The sequence below is a fragment of the Poecilia mexicana genome, unplaced genomic scaffold (genome assembly GCF_051168715.1).
Source record: "Poecilia mexicana isolate PSO_F unplaced genomic scaffold, ASM5116871v1 scaffold_16, whole genome shotgun sequence".
NCBI classification, from domain to species: Eukaryota; Metazoa; Chordata; class Actinopteri; order Cyprinodontiformes; family Poeciliidae; genus Poecilia; species Poecilia mexicana.
Window position 1 is genome coordinate 5,485,790 of NW_028263385.1, and position 18,390 is coordinate 5,504,179.

The window sequence follows — 18,390 nt, forward strand, 5'->3', positions numbered from 1 at the left end:
AAGCCGTTACTTTCACGCAGAACCAAAGGAGAAATCCAACAAAAGGCTTCAGGCCTCAGCTGAGACACATTCATTACTGTTTATCAGCTCTGGAAGAATGTGCATGTATTTGTGGGAACCAATTTGTGAGTTAAGAAGCATTTTTAAAGAGACAAGGATTGTCTTTGAAGTTGAAACATAAACTTGAAACTTAGCCTCAGGAACTTAGGGCAATGAAGGCAATTCAGCCTAAAATAGCTCTGACTCAAAATTATTTGGTAAGTCTGGTGATCAAGGTGCTAAAACAATATACCTTAAAAAATCAGGACAGTTCTTGACGGCTGATCTTGGTCTTGGATTTGAGACTTGAATGAACTCAGCCAGGATGTAGACTGAATTTGACTGTTTTTAATCAATATTTAAGACTTGGTTTAGAATTTTTGTATGTATTTTATTCCAAATCATGTTCAGACAAGCATACAAGTAGAGCTAAATCAAGTGGAAGAAGCATATTATGCTTGATCAGTAAAACTTAGATCCAAAATACAAGATTTACAAAATGAGACATAGGGAGAATTTTGATTTGATATTCCACAATTAATTATTTATTATCTATACTTGATCAATCATATTTTTCAAGTGAAATGACTGGAAATTGTTCTCAAGTTTGTAACTCAGGTCTATAAAAACTGCAATGCCCCTTAGAGTAACTTTACAATATTCCAAAACTGTGTCAGTCATAAATGTATTTTTCATCTAATTCTGTTTATGCACCAAATGTGCACCTGAAATAGCTTTTATTTGCAAGCACAAGTGTGTCAGCCAGCGTGTATCCAGCTGGAAACAGCGAAAGCGTCTCCAGAGGCATGAAACATGCAGAAGCAGCACACTGGTTCCTGGTGTTCCTGTCATGATTTATGAGCAGTGAGGAGAATTTCTTGAAGAGTAAAGACTTTGCCAATGGTAGATCTCACAGTCACATCATCAGCTAACTGACCTTTTATTTTCATATATTTCTGAGGGACTATCAGCACAGAGTTTGCATTAACATTGACAAGACATCAAAACTTTCTTAGGCTCAATTTGAATAGTCTTTTAAAACTTTCTGCTGTCTCAGTCTAAAATAATTCATCTTTTAGAGGACTGTTTTATGGCACCACTGCTCCAATTTTATTGCAATTGCTGGTCCATTTTGTAGTATTAAGAAACATTAGCCCTATGAATGGATCTTAAGATTCTTACTTCACGCAACGCATCTTCATTTTTACCCTTTCCATATGAGCTATGTGTTTTTACAGTGCATAATAAGCAGACTATAATTCTAGAGCCCCGAACTGGCGTCACATTTAAACCATTATTATTTGTAACAGTTCAAGTTCTCGATATTACCAAATTCTGCAACTTTGACCAAGATAACCTTTGTGGAAAATGAACAAAATGGAAAGGTAAATATATCTCACCCAAAACACCCAGTTGAGATTATTTTCTTATTTACAAAAAGGGGTTTGATTTTTTTTATTTCCATCTCTAATGTTTAAAAAAGTTAAATTAGAAATCTGAAACATTTGCCAATATTTTTATCTGATTAATCATTCGAATATTCAACATGATAATCGATACTAAAATAAGTTTGATTGTGGTAAAATATAACCTAGAAATAAACAGGAATGTTTCACTTGTGTTGAAGTCTGGATAAAAACACAGTTAATCGTATCTTTGGTAAAGAAATGTTTAACTCTGGCTGTTTTTGTGTAGACACTGTAGGACAAGGACGTAAGAAGCTGTGCTCAAAGCCATGCAGAAAGCGCTGGATTTAAAGGGAAGGAGAAAAGGGGAGGCGACACGGAGGAAAACACAGGATTCAGAGAGGTCATGTTAAAAAGGTTTATTTCAACAACTGTCTGAGTTTCATTTGTTTATTCTCTGTTTGAAGTCCCAAAAAAGTACAAAAAAAAACCAAGTACATCAAAGGATTAGAAATCACATCAATGAAAACCAAGACACATTGTGTTGTTTCTTTTAAATCAATCCGAGCAATACTTTTTTTTTTCAATATTTATACATACTCACTGGATTAGTCAGACAAACATCAAAACCTCTCAGTAGTTAATGTTTTTTTTTTTTTTTTTACAACAACTTTTTCTGTACGGTTTAAACTTCTGTATGATTTCTTTCTTTTTACAAAATACACCAATGCAGGCAGGGAAAAGGGAAGGTGTGTGTGACAGTGTTCACATGAAAGCGTGTTTATGTCTCGGAGCTTTTCACAGTATGTGTATGCTTCTAATGTCTGTGTGCGCATGTGTGCAGGTATGATACAGAGGAGAAAGTGAAAGCAACAAGAGGGGGAGGGGCTGCGAAACAGGGGCATGGCAGAATGTGGAGGATAGAGGAGGGGCTGGAAGGGGCTTTGGGACGGGGGCATTTTTTAGCTGGGGCAGTGATGGCGGCAGAGTTGGTGTGTGTTTTTTTTTTTTTTTTTTGTATTATTTGCAGCGACTGAAGGCTGCTCGTGGCAGTGGTGCCGTGTCAGAGACAGTTGTAGACTGAGTTGATTGGCTGGTGTGTTGGCTGGTTGGTTGGTTGGTTGACCAGTTAGGCGCGTTCGGCAGCGGGCGACCAGAGAGCAGGGGAGGGAGGGGATCTGCATCTTCCAGTTGCCGACACACCGTGTCGTTTTCTGTGTTTTGTTGTCAGGTTGCTGGGGGCTGTTTCGCGTTTTGTTTTGATTCACATCATGTTGTTCTGCAGTGAGTTTACCTCCGAGGAGTTCTCCTCGCCCAGGACCTTGTGGTTCTCGTGTTTGGGGGTCAGAGAGTTGTGGATGTTGAGGGAGTCGTCCTCCTTGGGCGGAGCCTTCACCGGGTCCTCCAGCTTGTTCTGGGAATGAGGATCATCCTACACAAGAATGGGTAGTAGTGGAGGGATGGGGGGAAAAAAGCACAGTTAGGATGGCTTAAACCGAATAAGCATTCATATTCAGCTGCAACTCTGATCCTGGTGATTTGTAGTAACTTTTTTTCTTTTGGAGATTTTACACCTTATGTAAGGTTGCAGTTCTTGAGAACAGCTTCTTGCTCTATTCAGAACTAACTCATTAAACCAAATTAACTTTAAACTTAGAGAGATCAAGTTGGAAAGAAACATTAATAGAGGAAATAACTGAGATAAGAAAATGTAAAATATGAAAAGCAAAATAAGAAAGAATGTGCTGAAAACAAACTTAAATGTAACTTATTTAACCTTAAAGATATTCTGAAGTACCCAAGCAATTGGGAAACAAGTTTAAGCCAAGTCTTATTTTTAAGACTTAGGTGCTTCTGTTACTATTCTTAACTATTTAGATTTTTAGTTGTTCAAAACAGCTGTCCTAATTACTTAAAATTCAGATTTAAAAACAGATAAGGATGCATAAACCAGAAAATGCCATTTACAACATGGCGTCAAAATTGATGTGCAATCTGTGCGCTGATGTGGCGTCAATGAATAAATGGCATTTTAAAAAAGTATCTATGTATTTTTATTTTAAAAAAATGTGGTCTGCAATGGTAGTGTTATAAAAAACACTCTTTCCTTATCTAACAAATCCAAAAAGATATTAATGACACTACACAATTTAATAAAAAATTAGGCATTTAAGGTACAGTCAGCTAAATCAAATTAAGATGCCAATGGAAACCTATTAATTGCATGATCAATACTACTTCTATTTAACTTCCTGATTCAAGTCAAAGTCAAATTAATTTACAACAGCTGCTGACCAAAGTTCACTTTATCATTTCATTACCAAATCTGCACACGTTTGTTTCACTGACATTTTTGAAGATTTGAGCATTTTCTTATGGCGTTTCATTATGTTTGGAGAAGTCATTCTTTAATGAATTACTGAATCCATTCTCATCAACAGAGGCTAAAGAGAAATCTGAACAAAACATTTTGCTTTGGTGATGCACAGCCTACAATTTGTTAATATCTTAAACCTACAAATAAAAAACCCTCTTTTAAATGTTACAGATATGGAACAATTGACCAAAATAACCCAAACAAACAAAAAACAAAGGTCAGAAACAATTTACAATAGCTGAAAATTTATTGGTCTGAATGATCAACTGCTTAAAAATCACCATGCTTGGCTGGCATGTTGTCTATCGGCAGAGAGACTCTGTGGTGAGCTGCATGAGCGACAGCAACCCCAGTTCCCGTTACCCCCCACCAGGCAACCCAGGAAGCACATGCACATCCACATGCAAAAAAAAAAAAAGCAATGCACCTCCCATAAACAGTGAAGATCGCTCATGCAGAACACCTTCAGTCTCTGCTGTCCTTTTATCATTTCAAAAAACAAACAGTCTCCCAAGCTTATTTTCAATGTGCACCACCATCATACATACCCAAGCAGTGGCTGGAGGAGGAAAAAACAAACATTGTGCCTTAGTTGTTTCAGTTTAAGTCATCTGCATTTAATTAAGGTCAGAGGGGAAAAATTGATTATAGAGTCCATTGGAGCTCTGTTTTCCATCCTCTTAGCCCCATTAATTTTGCATGGCTTTATCGACTTGGCTGCACCGAGGCTTCCCAGGGCGTCAGTCTGCACCTCTTTGTCACAGTGGGAACCACGCCGAAGAATACCCGCCCACTCATATACACACACACATACACACAAGCAGAGTATGGCCAGATATAGATGCTCTCTTGTTCACACACGCATTAAAGTCCAGACCCGGAGGCCTGTGCCACTTGCAAACACTCCCTAATTGAATGTTTGCATTTGAACTCAATGGTACTTTCAGAGAGGAAGAGCAGTGAGAGGATTTACCCGATGGCTGCTGGCCTAGATAGTAACTTCAGGCAGGACGTGCGGGTATGTCACTTCCATGGTTACGGGATAGGGGCCCTCTTTCCTCCCGTCAGCATGAAACTGGAAAATGTTTGTGTTTGTTGGATTTCATTGTTGTTGTGCATGGGTGGAGGGGTGCGGGCAGTGGGTGGGGGCACAGAGTCACGAGGACTTTTGTGTGGGAATAAACTTTTTGGGGGGGAGTGGGAACAGATATAAACAGGGTTCTGATGATGAAGATGATGATGGAGGCACATGGACGGTTTTTGATGTCCTTCTGTTAGCTAGGATGGTATTCTGTTCACTGTACAATGCTTCATAAGCAAGAGGAGACAGATTTCAGGTTGATTATTTGGTTGAGTTGGTATGAGTTTGGACTACTTACTCATGTAGGTTTATTTAACTGTTGCTTTTTCTGGGGTGTTAATGGAATATTTAAAGACATTTGTACTGATTAATGGTCACCAGGTTGTTAATTTAATGGATGCTACAAAATGAAAGATGTTTGTTTCCTCAGCTGACATATACAGAAAGTTATCAAAAGGCTTTTTTTTTTTACAAAATCGGTCTAATTGAAATCCCAGAATCCCTCTCACAGTTTCCAAATAATCATCTTACAATATTACGGACTGTCCAAATTTATCCAACGATATAACAAGTAGAATCTTGATCAGAAACCAATCCTAATGTTGCAAATGACATTTAAAATAGCAATGCTTAGGTACTTCAAAGTGTTTGGCTACAGTTTCTTTCTATTAAAACTATTTGAAAATCACAGTTTGTTGTGAGTTGCGAAAGTCCAGAAGCAGTTGGAAGCTATGATCACAATATAGTTTCTCTTGATATGTGATTTGATCAATAAATGTGCAGAGTTTTGTTGTCGTTGTCATTGTGATTTTTTGTGAGACACAGTGACCCCTAAAGGCTAAAACTGGACATGGCAACCAAGACAAAATTGATAGAAAAATAAAACAATATATAAAAGATGTTATTTGTTTTTTTTATATGTTGTGACTTTATTTATTATAGTAACACTGTACACTGTTGAACAATTTGGAAATAAATGGAATGGATTTCCATTAGGATGTTACTTGGTTCTTCTGATTAAAGAAAAGATAGAAAACATGCATCATTCTTATTTGCTTGCAAATCTACACCAAAAAAAGTGATCAAGTTCTGTTCAATTTAAGAATGTCTTTTTTCCTGATTGTTGCAAAATGTAGCTACAAATTACAAATTGGTCCATATTTGAGTACAAAATAGAAAGCAATTTATAATATATCTGCTTTCAGTTGATATTTGACTCAATTTAAATTTTGATTTTAATGATTAAAAAAGCAGCTGCATGACTTGCGTCCGTATACTTTAGAATGCTTTTACATGCGCCAACGTATTGCATAGAACTCAGGGCTCCTGAAATCCTCTCCCACGCCGTTTATGCAATCAATGGCTTCGTTTTTTTTTTTTTTTTACTTACGTTTTTCGTAATTAAAACTATAGCTCTACATTAATGACAGTCATTACAGTCATTAATTGCTTACTGGATTAATTTAGTTACTATTACTTTGCTAAAACTCTGCACATTTACTCTCTGCAGTCATCATTTCCAGTTGCTGCACTATGAAAACTAACCTTGTTTTTCTGGTAAGGTTTACTTTTGCTTTGCCATCACAGAAGGATCTGCACCAATGACTGGTTATCTTTTCAAAGCAAACAAAAACCTCATGGTGTAACTTACTGTATGTGCTCTCCAGTTGGTCATTTGGTACCAGAACTCATTTAGCTAAACACCTTTGTCAGTGTTTTTAATTCATGAGTCACACTGTGATTGATGGAAAATATATTGTCCCAGATTTACAATGTGAAAACCTCCTGACATTGATAAATATTTTAAAAAGTAGTCCTCTGTTTAAGACTGTGTTGGCTAAGTCTGGATGAAGATTTTGTGTGGTTGTCACTAACGCGAATCAACCCATGTATGTGTATTAAAATTCACTGTAATAATGTTTCTTGTTTGTATTTACAGACTAAATGTTTGCCTCTCTCTGTGTGCTGACTATCTTAGGATGCACCAGATCTGTCTTTCTTTATTAAAGGATTTGTGATTGTTTGAATGGCACAACATGATCCAGGACCGATTATTGTTTGTAGCTTTACATGGACTCCTGTCTTTGAGAATAACAAAGTAGTTCAGAATGATTTAAATTGCTTAATTTAAATCATTCACAGGTCAGCTCAGTCGTGATAAGTCAACGAGAGCCAATACAATCGATGGAAACCCTCTGAAAAATTACTGCCGACTGCCTGGGAAATGTATTTCCTGTGCTGAATTTATTTGCTGTTGACAGAAAACAATTCCCCTCCACCGTTTGCTGCAGGGGGAAGGATACGGCTGCACTCGGCTGAATTACTTTGAGGGGAAGATTGGGGACAAGTGGGTTCAATCCACCACCATGAATGAAATACAAAGCTTTCAATTACAGCAGAGAAATAACTGTCTCAGAAAACAAGGACCTTGCATTCACCTTCTCAGTAAACAGGCTTTTTTCTTCCAATCAAGGTTGAGCGTGTTTTTTTGTGTTTGGATTTGACCGGTGATGAGGTCAAAGGTTTCTTTGCCAATGTTTAAACCTGAGTTAAAGCTTAATGGCATCTACAGTATCTGTCTGTCTGTCTGTCTGTCTGTCTGTCTGTTGGTCCATTTATCTTACTTGTAATAATTGCAACAGACTATGGTGATAAAACGGTTGCACACGCACTTGAAAACTAAAACTACATTCAGCAGGTGTTTATTGTGTATCAAAATCAAAATAACATGTTACAAATAACATTACTAAAAAAGCAGTGAGTACTTCTATGCTTTTTGCAGTAGGACTAATGGTTGCTGTTCTGTTTTATATATTCTTCTCAGTTCAAGACTTTCAACTTTTTATCTAAAACACTTTTGTTGTCTGTATTTGTCCAGATGGACTGAGGTTTGGACTAATCAGTTGAGAGGGGTGACTGACAGGGCCACAGTAACTATGAGAGAGCTGTTTGGGAGGGTGACAGAGGTTCGGGACTGTCTGAAATTTGGTCTTACCTCACAGTCGGACTCCTCTTTGGTCTTACACTCCCAGGTGTATCTGCTCATGGTTTTCTGAGGGGAGGGGGACGGGGCAAAGGGTTATATTCCTCAAAAACAACCATACAAGCCATCCTCAGAAGAAAGACAGGTAGGGGGAGAAAGGAGAAAGACAGAGTTTGAAGTGGACAGAAAGAAGGAGGAAAAAGAGTCAGAGACCCAACGGATCAGAGACAATTAAAAGAGATTAAGAAGGAGACAGGAAGGGACAGAGATAAAATAGAGTTTGAGTGTTGGAGACAGAGACCAACAGCAGGAGTAACACAACTTCCTGTCCGATGTCAACTGATATTCCCAGCTGGATTCAGAGTCGCTCCAGCACAGACTCTGCGGTGCTGCTTGGCTGTTAGTATGAACTAACGCAGCACCCACAGGTTTGGTCATTTCCAATGACGTTGTAGACCATAGACGCACAGACATGGAGTTCTTAGTTTTGGTGAATTTGATCTTAGGGAGTATTTATGGTTTAATTGTGAAATGATGTGTTTTGAGCTCATTTGTGGCTTAAAACTGTGTTGAATAGTAGTTGGGGATACTTAATTGGTTGTAGAGCTGGAGAGAATTTACTCCCCCTAGAATATACCAGTAATGCCAGAGTCTTCTGCAGTAATAACAGGATTACTAAACTGATCTAAAAGCAGGGTTGGGAGTCAATCTGAGTGCGATGCTGTGCTACTGAGTATACTTTACCTCTTGAAAATATAAACTGTTTCTAGCTCATCAAACGGAAATTCACATAAAATCAATACATATTGTTTTTTTTCTCTCTAATGCATAATTGTGAGTTTACTGCAAATTGTCTGCAAAACATAGTTAAAAACATTGGGTGCTAACTCTCACCTGCAGGTGACAGTACATTTTACTTCTACTACAACATGATGTGACTGTTTATGTTTCATACTTGCCCCAGATTCCACAGACTCAAAATTGGTTAATGGACAGAAAACCAGACAAAAAGCAAGAAACGGAGACCAATAACACTGAATGAGTTGATTTCCATGGAGCAAGCTATCTTTAGAATACATGTGACTTCTTTTCACATTATGTAGACTGTGCAAAATTAATATTTTACTTTTAGAAACAACTATGTCATATTAAATACAAGTTAGCAGTCAGTGTTGGATTGATCTCCCCATCCACTGCTTTTAGGAGATCGGCACATTCCTTAATGTCAGTAGACAGAAAAACTCTGCTTGTTTCTCGCTGGTAAACTTCAGAAAGATCTATAAAAAGAAAATGGTTGGTTGCAAACCTCACTTTGTCCAATTTTGTAAGTTGACACAGATGACATTCATACTTGTTTTAGTAAAATTGTATTGTATAAGCTTACTATATAAGCACCAGAATTATTCAATGCATGAATCTCAAAAATACTTCACAGGATATCTTTAGGAGCTCACAATGAAAACCCACAAGTACTATTCAATCCAGTGAATGGCAAGGGATTTTTAAGATATTGTTAGAAAGTGATGATGGATTTTTGTTTTTTTTTAATCTTGTGTTTTGGTGTTTAATGTTCATTAGAGAGAAATGACTTGCACTTGTATTTAGAATGAATTGGTGGGACTCATTTGCATGAAAAGGAACTACATGGATACCTAAGAAGCCAAGTTCAAAGTCTACAGCCTGCAGTGTAAAGAGGCGAACAAACTACTGAAAGAGCTGTGAGAGGGTGGTACCACATCCTGAAAATAAATGAAATTTTAGCTAAAGTAACAAATAAAATCTCAGTTGTAGCACTACAGCAACCCATGCTGCTACAACTTTGGTGTTAGCGCAAACTAGCTACCCATGCTTCAGTTAGTGAGACACCTGTCAGCTCTGCTGCCACCTTCAGGCAGCAGGGAGGTGTTGCATCCCAGATGTTTATCCTGATAACCACTGCTATTTTTCTCAAAAACCCAACACTTTTAGCTTACCTGTTGTGATTCGACTCCTTCGACCCATAAACCCAGAATAAATTATTTTTTATTATTTTTCATTTTTCCCTCTTTCTCTATATACCTTCAGGATAAACAAGTCATGAAGACATTAAAAAAAAAAGTAAACAAGAGTAGCTGCGAAGGCTGACATGACCACTAGGTGGCGCATATAAGCGACAGAGCAGACATGCCATGACATAAAATACAGATGCAAAGAGGTGATAAGAGAGAGAGCAGGTCAGAAGGACAGAGAACAGGCAGGGCTCACTGCAAGGGTGTTTTTTCTGTCCTAAAATGGTCAAATTAGAACAAAAAATCTGTAAGACTTCAGCTAGCTTGGTTTCGGGGGAATTGAACCCCTAACCCCCTGGCTGTGTTTGTAGCATCATCCAACCACAGCACCAAGTTACGTTGTGCTTGGTCTTTTGTCAATATTGTGGAAACTAAACTCAGAAGAGAATGTTTTCATGGTTGCAGGGAACTGAAAATAAAACTAATCAAGATAAAAATTTTATAACTCTGTGCATTTATTTCTTTGTTTACACTCTATGGCAGCCTTTCTGACAGACTTTTATATGTGAAAAAGAAATATGATTCATGTTTTTCATTCGGACTCTATTCAACAGCAGGTTCCTCTTAACAGATCACCTTTTGCATTAATGATGCAATCCAGATGATGCAATCTGTAGGAACCTTATCATGTTTTGTTAAGTTGGTTTCAATCACTGCTGCTGGATTTGGAAATGTTGGTAGATCTTGGGAAATCTCAGAGTTAAAAAAAAATCTAACTAGTGTATTCCTGTTCAGCTTTTAAAAAACAGAAATATTTAAGAAATAAAGATACAATGAGGAAAAACTGAGACTGATAATCATTGGGCTTCTGATCACAATCCCTCTGGTCCTATTTGAGTTTTGATGTCCTGCATCATTAAATAAATCTCTCACTATTGACCCTGGCACTTGGGCCCCGCCAGTCCTCTATCCTTTAAGCTTATAACACCTCAGAGTATCTGAGAATACTCATGCCCATGCATTTTGCGGGGGAGCCGAGGGCCCGAGCAGGATTCAGGTTGGGAGGAAGATGCAGAAGAGGGGTGAGAGAGAGAGAGGCGAGAACCACGTTACCTGACAGATAATGTTATCATAGTAAGCCAATGCACGGGCATGAGGGACGTTAGGAGGGGTGTCGCACAGTTTCCTTACATTTGGGTGGGAGCCCTCAGCGATGGTGGACAGCGAGAAATTATCATTGTGCTGCTCCGATGAAGGCCGGTACTTACTGCTGGGCGCCAGCGGGGTGGAAAGGGTCGAATGGAGGGAGAGACCAAAAAACAGAAAAAAGGAAAATTTAAGAGATTTGAGGTAAAGCAGTAGGGGAAACATAAACATAAAGGAGCATGTGGGACGTTTTAGAGAAAAGCTCAAGAAATTCGGAAAAGAGACAGAATGAGTTACAGGACAGTGAAGAAAGGTTGTTAAGGATCAGAGATGACATGGAAGAATACAAGAATGAAATGGAAAGAAAGACTCAAACAGAAAAAGAATATGCAGGGTGTGGAGCAACAAGAGGTAAGAGATCATACAGTGAGAAAGACGGGAAGAAAAGTATAAGAAGGATGGGGGGCACAAAAGCAGCATCAGTTAGACAGCTCAACATGAGAAACGATAAAACAGAAACAAACATTTATCTGTGATGCAACACACTGACAATAAAATGTTAGTGGCCTTTAAATTTAAAAGGTAGAAAACATGACTTCTCTTTTACTTTTGAAATGCAAGAGATAACAGGACATTATCTGATATTATGTTCCCTTAATCTTGAGCTAATATTTGTTTCTCACACAAAACCAGGGCTGCAACAATATGTCACAAATATATCATCATCACAATATCCGTGGCCGTAAAAGTTATATCGCAAAGCAGCAGACACTAATGACATTAAGGTGACAATGACAAAGGTTAAAGGTCACAGAGTGATCAAAAAATGATCAGAAAAAGAGGAAAAAGAAAATATGCATATTAGCATCAGAATATTTACTTACTACACATAATTGTAATGAACGCCTGTAAAATTTTGTTTGCAGCGAGAAGCTTTCAGGAAACTCTTAGCAGCCAGAGCAGCAACGTGACAGCAGTCATCAAACAGCATTTCACAGTTACTGAGCTAAATTAATTGCTCTCAAAGATAATTTCCTTCATTCATCAAGAATCTACTAGCAATACAACATGAATCAAAAGCTTCCTTGGAGGAGAAGACAGTATGTAAGCAAACTTGTTTTTTTGTTTTTTTTTGCTTGTTTTGTTTACATGTTTGGATCAATATCAATTTTAGAAACACTGGGGGAACTAAAGAAAAGACCATACAACATTTTCTACAAAATGTAATTTTAAAAAGTGCAGTTTCTGGTGAGAAATAAATAAAGGCAGTCCCAGGGTGTGGTAGAAGTATCTGAGATCAGACTGCACAATGGTACAATAAGTCTTTAAAAGCCCTAAATCCTCATCAAGGCTCCTGCAATGCTCTTATGTAGGTTAATGCATGTACAATAAGAAATAGACAAAATACTTTTAAGTTTCATGGGATTTTGGGAATGAGGAATACTTTGTTCTCGGAAAAAGGTTTGGAAGAGATAATCTAAACAAAAATTCAAAACAGTATTCTGGGAATATTTGAAGTTCAACAAGAATGCAGCAAGTGGTTTCTGGAAGGTAAGTCAACAACAAAACAGTTGTCTTTTCCAGCAGCCATTGTACAATACATACAGTGGGAAAAACATGTGGGTGGTTTTCCTAAGCACTTGGGTTGTTTTTAGAAGCAGTTGAAATCAAAATGGAAGCAGCTGAAATAAAAAAAATGGAATTTTGCTTAATCATTTGGTATACCTTAAAGATGAATGCAGTTTCTGATCACAGGATATCTGTATAAATTATTCTCTTAATCTATCGGAAGCAGTTGAGTCCAAGTAAAAAAATGTTCCCTTTAAGAAATGGAAAGCCCTAGGCACAGTAAAAGCCCACATCACAATCTCACTGAGATGCTGTGACTTGAAATGTGGTGTATATAGATAAATCAGATGCAGCTACACAAAGAGTTTCCTTTCATCTCACCTGGGAGGAAACAACTTCAGGAATTCCCGTTTGACTGTCATATTGAACTCGTTGAGATCCGTGCTCCTTCGTTTTCATCACAGATTTCTCAAAGCAAAGAGAAGTTTGTCTCAGAGACCAAATCAAACAGTAACTTTGTTGAGAGTGACACCAGTTTTGTATCTTTCTCTCTTCTGGCTGTCATTTGGCCTCTCATTCAAACTATTTCTATGAACTCTTGAAGGCGCAGAGAAACATCAGCCCCCTGCTTTCTGATGTCAAGTTGCGACTTTGCTTTTCATCATTTTCACTCCCTTATCATGTGTAGAGTTAAAGAGGCTGTGGTCTTCTTTTCCGATCAAAACGCAGCCATTTTCTCTGATCTGCATGCAGAGCTTTCACGCTAGAATTGATGAACGAAGTGTCATGACTGTGAAAGATTAAGTAGTGATGTGGGAGAGGAAGAGAAAAAGAAGTATGTTTCCCATCACCACTTCCAGCTTTGGTCTCACACTGGCTCCCTTTGAACAAATATCAATTCATCTTCCTGTACATTAAATGCATAATTTCTACAGTTATTAAGATTATTGGTACAATTAAACAAATGGGATATACAGTTTGTTTTGATTTACTGGCTTTAGAAACTTGCTTTTTAGTTGTGATAAGAACCATTTTTCACAACTTGTAGTACTCAATTATGAACATACAACTTGACAGATGTGTGACAAAATTTGAACAGTTTTAAAATGAAGAATGGGGGGAAACTGCAGCGTCTGGATGTGCTAGCTTAACTGACCTAACCACACAGACTCTATGCACTGAGTTAAGAGGGGATGAATATGTATGCAAACACATATCTTATGTTTCATATTTTTATTCATATTTTTTGCAAAAATATGTTTTCAGTGTGATATTAGTTTTTTGTTGTTAATTTTTCAAAGCCAAATTTTATTGACCTTGATTAATTTGTAAAAACAAAAAAAAAAACGCTAAAACATCCAAGGCAGTGTATACTTTTAATTGCCACTATATTGTTGGCAAGCACAGTTTGAATGTATGGGACACAAAATGATATAGACAACCCAAAATTAAATATTGCAATAAGGATTGTGCAGCTAAACATTAATTTGAGAATTCCTCATTAGGCATCATGATTCAGTTTTTGTTAAACGGCAGTTCAGCTGCTTAATCATCATTTAGCTGCTTTTAATTCAGCACCACCAAATCTACAATTCAGCTGAGTAGCCAGGTTGATTCAGATAAACTCTCTACAACCACTGCATATTAGATGAATAGCTCATCGGGCTATTATTAACCACTGAACTATTGGATTATCTTTGTGCCTGTTGCTTTTCTGGTCGATAAGCGTTTGACCAGAAAATAATGATCTGTGTCAAAGCAGAGAACTCACAGCTAAATATACTCATTAAATCAGGGATAAGACATAGTGAGTTCAGTAACAGGATTCAATTTGATGTGAGTATTAAAAAACTCTTTAATTAGTTACTTTTACTTCTGATTAAAGGAAGCAGCATTTTAAAATCCTCCATCGGACTTTGTCTCCTCTCTCCGTTCTTGACCAGGATGTCGCCTGATCTCAAGACGCTCCGTAGAAACTCACAGCAGATGGAGAGTGTGGGAGTTTCAAGTATTCATGAGCCTTTTCAACACCAAACACACTCCTCTGAGTGTGTCATGCTGAGTTTTTCTCCCCAAAGCTGCCCTCTCCTCTTCGTCTCTCTGTTTCCTTCCTTCATGCAACACTTTCGCCGTCACTCCCCGATCCTCATCTTCCCCTCCATTCTCCTCTCCTAATCTGCCGTCCTCCATCTCCTCTGTCTTCTTCTCATCGATTTCTTAAAACCCACCACTTGATGGGGGAGTGTTTTCTCTTTCATGCAGCACCCCGTAGCTCACACCCCTCAGGTTGCACAGCTGTATGTAGGTCAATCCCACCTCCTCCACCCGTTTCCAGCTCCCCTCCCTTCCCCTCCTCCTGTTCAGACTGCCCTACTTTCAGCTGGATCCACAGTCCCAATGACATCACCCTCTCTTTACATTTTTTTTTTTCATTTCTGCAAGCTAGCATTATGGATGCTAGTCACTGCACCACTTTTCCTCCTTACTACCGACTTTAATCTCTTCCACAGCTAGCATGATATCCCTCCCTGCAGTCCTAAAAATAAACCCTGCAGCGTGGGAGATTGTGATGAGGTCTCGGTCCTTTGGTTCCCATTTGCATCCGCGGTGCTCAGTCGCTGGGCTGTTGCTCATCCACAGCAACTGCTTTGTTGCCACGGAGATCAGCATCAAAACACGAGCACCGTTGAAGTAAGGGCAAAATAACCCCAACCTACTCCTACTCCTTTTTACATTCAGTCCAGCTCTTCACTCTGTCTGTTGCTCTCTTTTCCTCCTGCTGCTGCCTTTCAGACAGTATTTTCTTTAGGATACTGAGCACCAAATAAATTTCAGGGTTTTTAGCTTTATGCAAATGTTCTGAGGTTACAACACATCAAGTCCCTTATTTGAATTAGCATTGCATCATACATGTAGAGTTTTTTGCGAAAGTATTCATACTTTTTAAACATTTTCTAACTTTGTTAAGTTATAATCAGATATTTTCATGAGATTTTATGCAATAGACTAACTAGTTGCATAACTGTGAAATGGAAAAGAAGATTACTCATGGTTTTCTAAATTTTTTACAACCAAAATCCTGAACAGTATCATAGCAAATAAATTAAAATCACTGCAATAACATGACAACTAATTAGTAAATCCTAATTAGATACACCAGACAGGGCAGGGTTAAAGTGGTGGAGAGGTTTCAAGCAGGATAAGGTTGTGAAAACCCTTCAAAGCTTTGACTATCTAATGGAGCAGCGTTCAATCCATCACCCAAAACTGAAATGAGTCACTCCAAAGCAAGACATGGCCGTTTACCAAAAGTGTCTGACCACTCAAGGAGCGCATAAATCAGAGGAGGAGCAAAGAGGGTATTACTAATTAGATGAAAATTGGTGTATAAATCAGTTACTTTAACAGCCATGCAGTACTTTGTAAAATTCAAAGAAAATAAAAAGAAGTTTGTGGTTGAAAGGTATACTGAGGTCCTATTTTATTTGTTTAACCTCTCCCTGTATACATTTATTTACATTCATATAGAAATAAATTAGTTAGAGTACTGAACTTAAACTGGACGTTGTTTTAAGGCATCTGACACCAATCTACAAGAGGTTGAAGTTATTTTAAAGAGCCAGCAGAGAAAGTACTGGAGTGACTGTAGTTTTCCAGTGTTATCCTCACTGGTTGCTGCCCATTGCTAGTCAGCTGGCTGAACAAAGGCTTCTACACTTTACTCTGTAAAACTGCAGACTGAAATTTCCAAAATCTGTTAGATTGATGTTTCCTGTCATGAAAAAGCCAAAGAGAAGCAAAAGCAGCACCAAGTCATCATTTTTATTAATATAACACAGTTTTTAAGAATAGAGTTGGTAAAACAGGAGCTGCTAGAAGTTATTGTAATCATTGTTTATTTTAAAGTATTGTGTACATTTTGCAGTAATGTGGTATTTTTACTTCGGGGAATAATAAGTTAAGGAAAGGAAAATAGATTATATGCAAATAAATAGCATGAAAAGAATGATTTATTTTTATGTTTGGGTCTCAATATTCACTGAAATAATTTCTAAAGAGCATTTACTTGATTATTTACAGTATCTATGCTTCTGGTAAGACTCACAGCAGCTGCATCGCCTCACCTGCCTTTTCCTCAGGCTGATTCTTGCTCTCAGGTCTTCATACTGCCTTTCTCACCTCCTCCCTCTTCATTTTCTTCGATCTACCTTCCCTTCAACTTCCCACCACACTCAAACTGTCCTTGTCAGTGTCTTTTTAAGCTCGCCCATCCCCCTCCTCAGCAGTCTCAAACACATCTATCCTCTCTTTTGTTCTTGTTTTGATCCTTTTCCTGTTAAACTTATAGATTTTCTGGATTTTCTGTCCTGACTCGTAACTTTTGCTCATTACTAATTAAAGATATTCAACATTCAAAAGATTACAACATGAGTTTTCTAGGGAGATTAAGGGCCACCATGTGCTGCAAGATACATTTTAATTCATACTGGAATTTCATACAGTCCTGGAAAAGGTATTGTTCCTTTTATTAATTTCTACACATTATCAAAAATTCCAGTAATCTGGAAATATAGTAAGAAGATGGTATTTTTTGCTATCATGTAGGATTGTAGTGCTTTTTAAGACAGATGAAGGACTTTTTGTCACCTACTGATCAGCTAGAAATCCATAATTGAATTTCTAAACAACATGTAGTGTTTGTGTGATAAACTGTCAGCAGGTTCTAGCTGCTGCATCTGTTATACGGCACATCAGTACCTGTGTTTCTATTACAAATATGCCCAAATCTTTGTTGATATATGTTTCCTAATATAAAAAAAAACCAATTTTATAATTGCAATGTTTCCATTAAATACAAAATTAAATTAAAATCACATGTGAATAAGCTTGTAAGTCATTAAAAATCATGGCAGCGATGGACTGAACTTATATAGCACTTTTCCAATCATTTTTGACCATTCAAAGCACTTTACAGAGTCACATTCACCCATTCGCACTCATGAACGCTCACACATTTATACACCAATATGCAGGTCGGTAGGCAATTTGGGGTTAAGTGCCTTCCCCAAGGGCACATCGACATGTGGCAGGAGGAAGCTGGAATCAAACCTACAACTTTCTGATTGCAAGACTCTACCCACACAGCCACAGTCAACCCCTGTACATGAAATACATTCATATTTCAGGAATGGTGCTCTGCTATTATCTATCAGCCATCAGAGGAGATGTTGGCGTCTTATTCAGGTGTTGGAGCGGAAAGCCCCTTGTACCTGGGAGAGGTTACGTTTGCAGCAAATTAGGAAAATTGCTGTCGCTGATCTTACAGAAGAGCTATGGATTCAACAAGTTCGAATGACACACAACTTTCTATGAACTCTGTGACGCTGTGAGGGCTCTGGTGGAGCCAGCTGCACATTGTCTGGAAAAAATAAAAGTAAAAACAAACCATCACTCTACTACCACTTCCTGTCATTTTCTTCATTGTTTCCACGAGTAGCAACATCCAGCGGTGTTGGTCGTGTGTCTCGTGTAATGTGAAAACAGTGTTTCTTTTGCAGTTTCTGCGAAATACATCCATTTTGATAAGGCCAAAAAAACACCACATACAGTTGGAAAAGCTTTTTATTTTATGTTTCCATTAATCTAATTTATTTTTGTAATTTCAATTTGTGCAATTTTGTGGCCAATGGAAACGCAACTACTGTTGCAAAATTGCTTGGAACAGGACTGCAGAATCAAATCTACTTACAATTTATATTTAATTACTGAGTTAATGATAAGGTTAGAATTTAATAACTGTA

At 37.8% G+C, this 18,390-nt stretch overlaps 1 protein-coding gene across 5 annotated transcripts in view; it reads right to left on the bottom strand.

The window, feature by feature from the left end:
• Window positions 1-1,849: 1,849 nt before the first annotated feature.
• Window positions 1,850-18,390, bottom strand: part of cspg5a (chondroitin sulfate proteoglycan 5a) — a 52,187-nt gene continuing 35,646 nt past the window's right edge. Inside the window, exons 4-6 of one of the 5 annotated variants that reach the window (XM_088014148.1) lie at window positions 10,988-11,141; window positions 7,899-7,955; window positions 1,850-2,877 (exon numbers count right to left, since the gene is read on the bottom strand). In XM_088014148.1, coding sequence (XP_087870274.1) covers window positions 2,710-2,877; window positions 7,899-7,955; window positions 10,988-11,141 — 379 coding nt within the window. In that variant the 3' untranslated portion in view covers window positions 1,850-2,709. The remainder of the gene's footprint in view (window positions 2,878-7,898; window positions 7,956-10,987; window positions 11,142-18,390) is intronic. The other 4 variants (XM_088014147.1, XM_015006981.2, XM_015006983.2 and 1 more) reach the window with 4 other exon arrangements.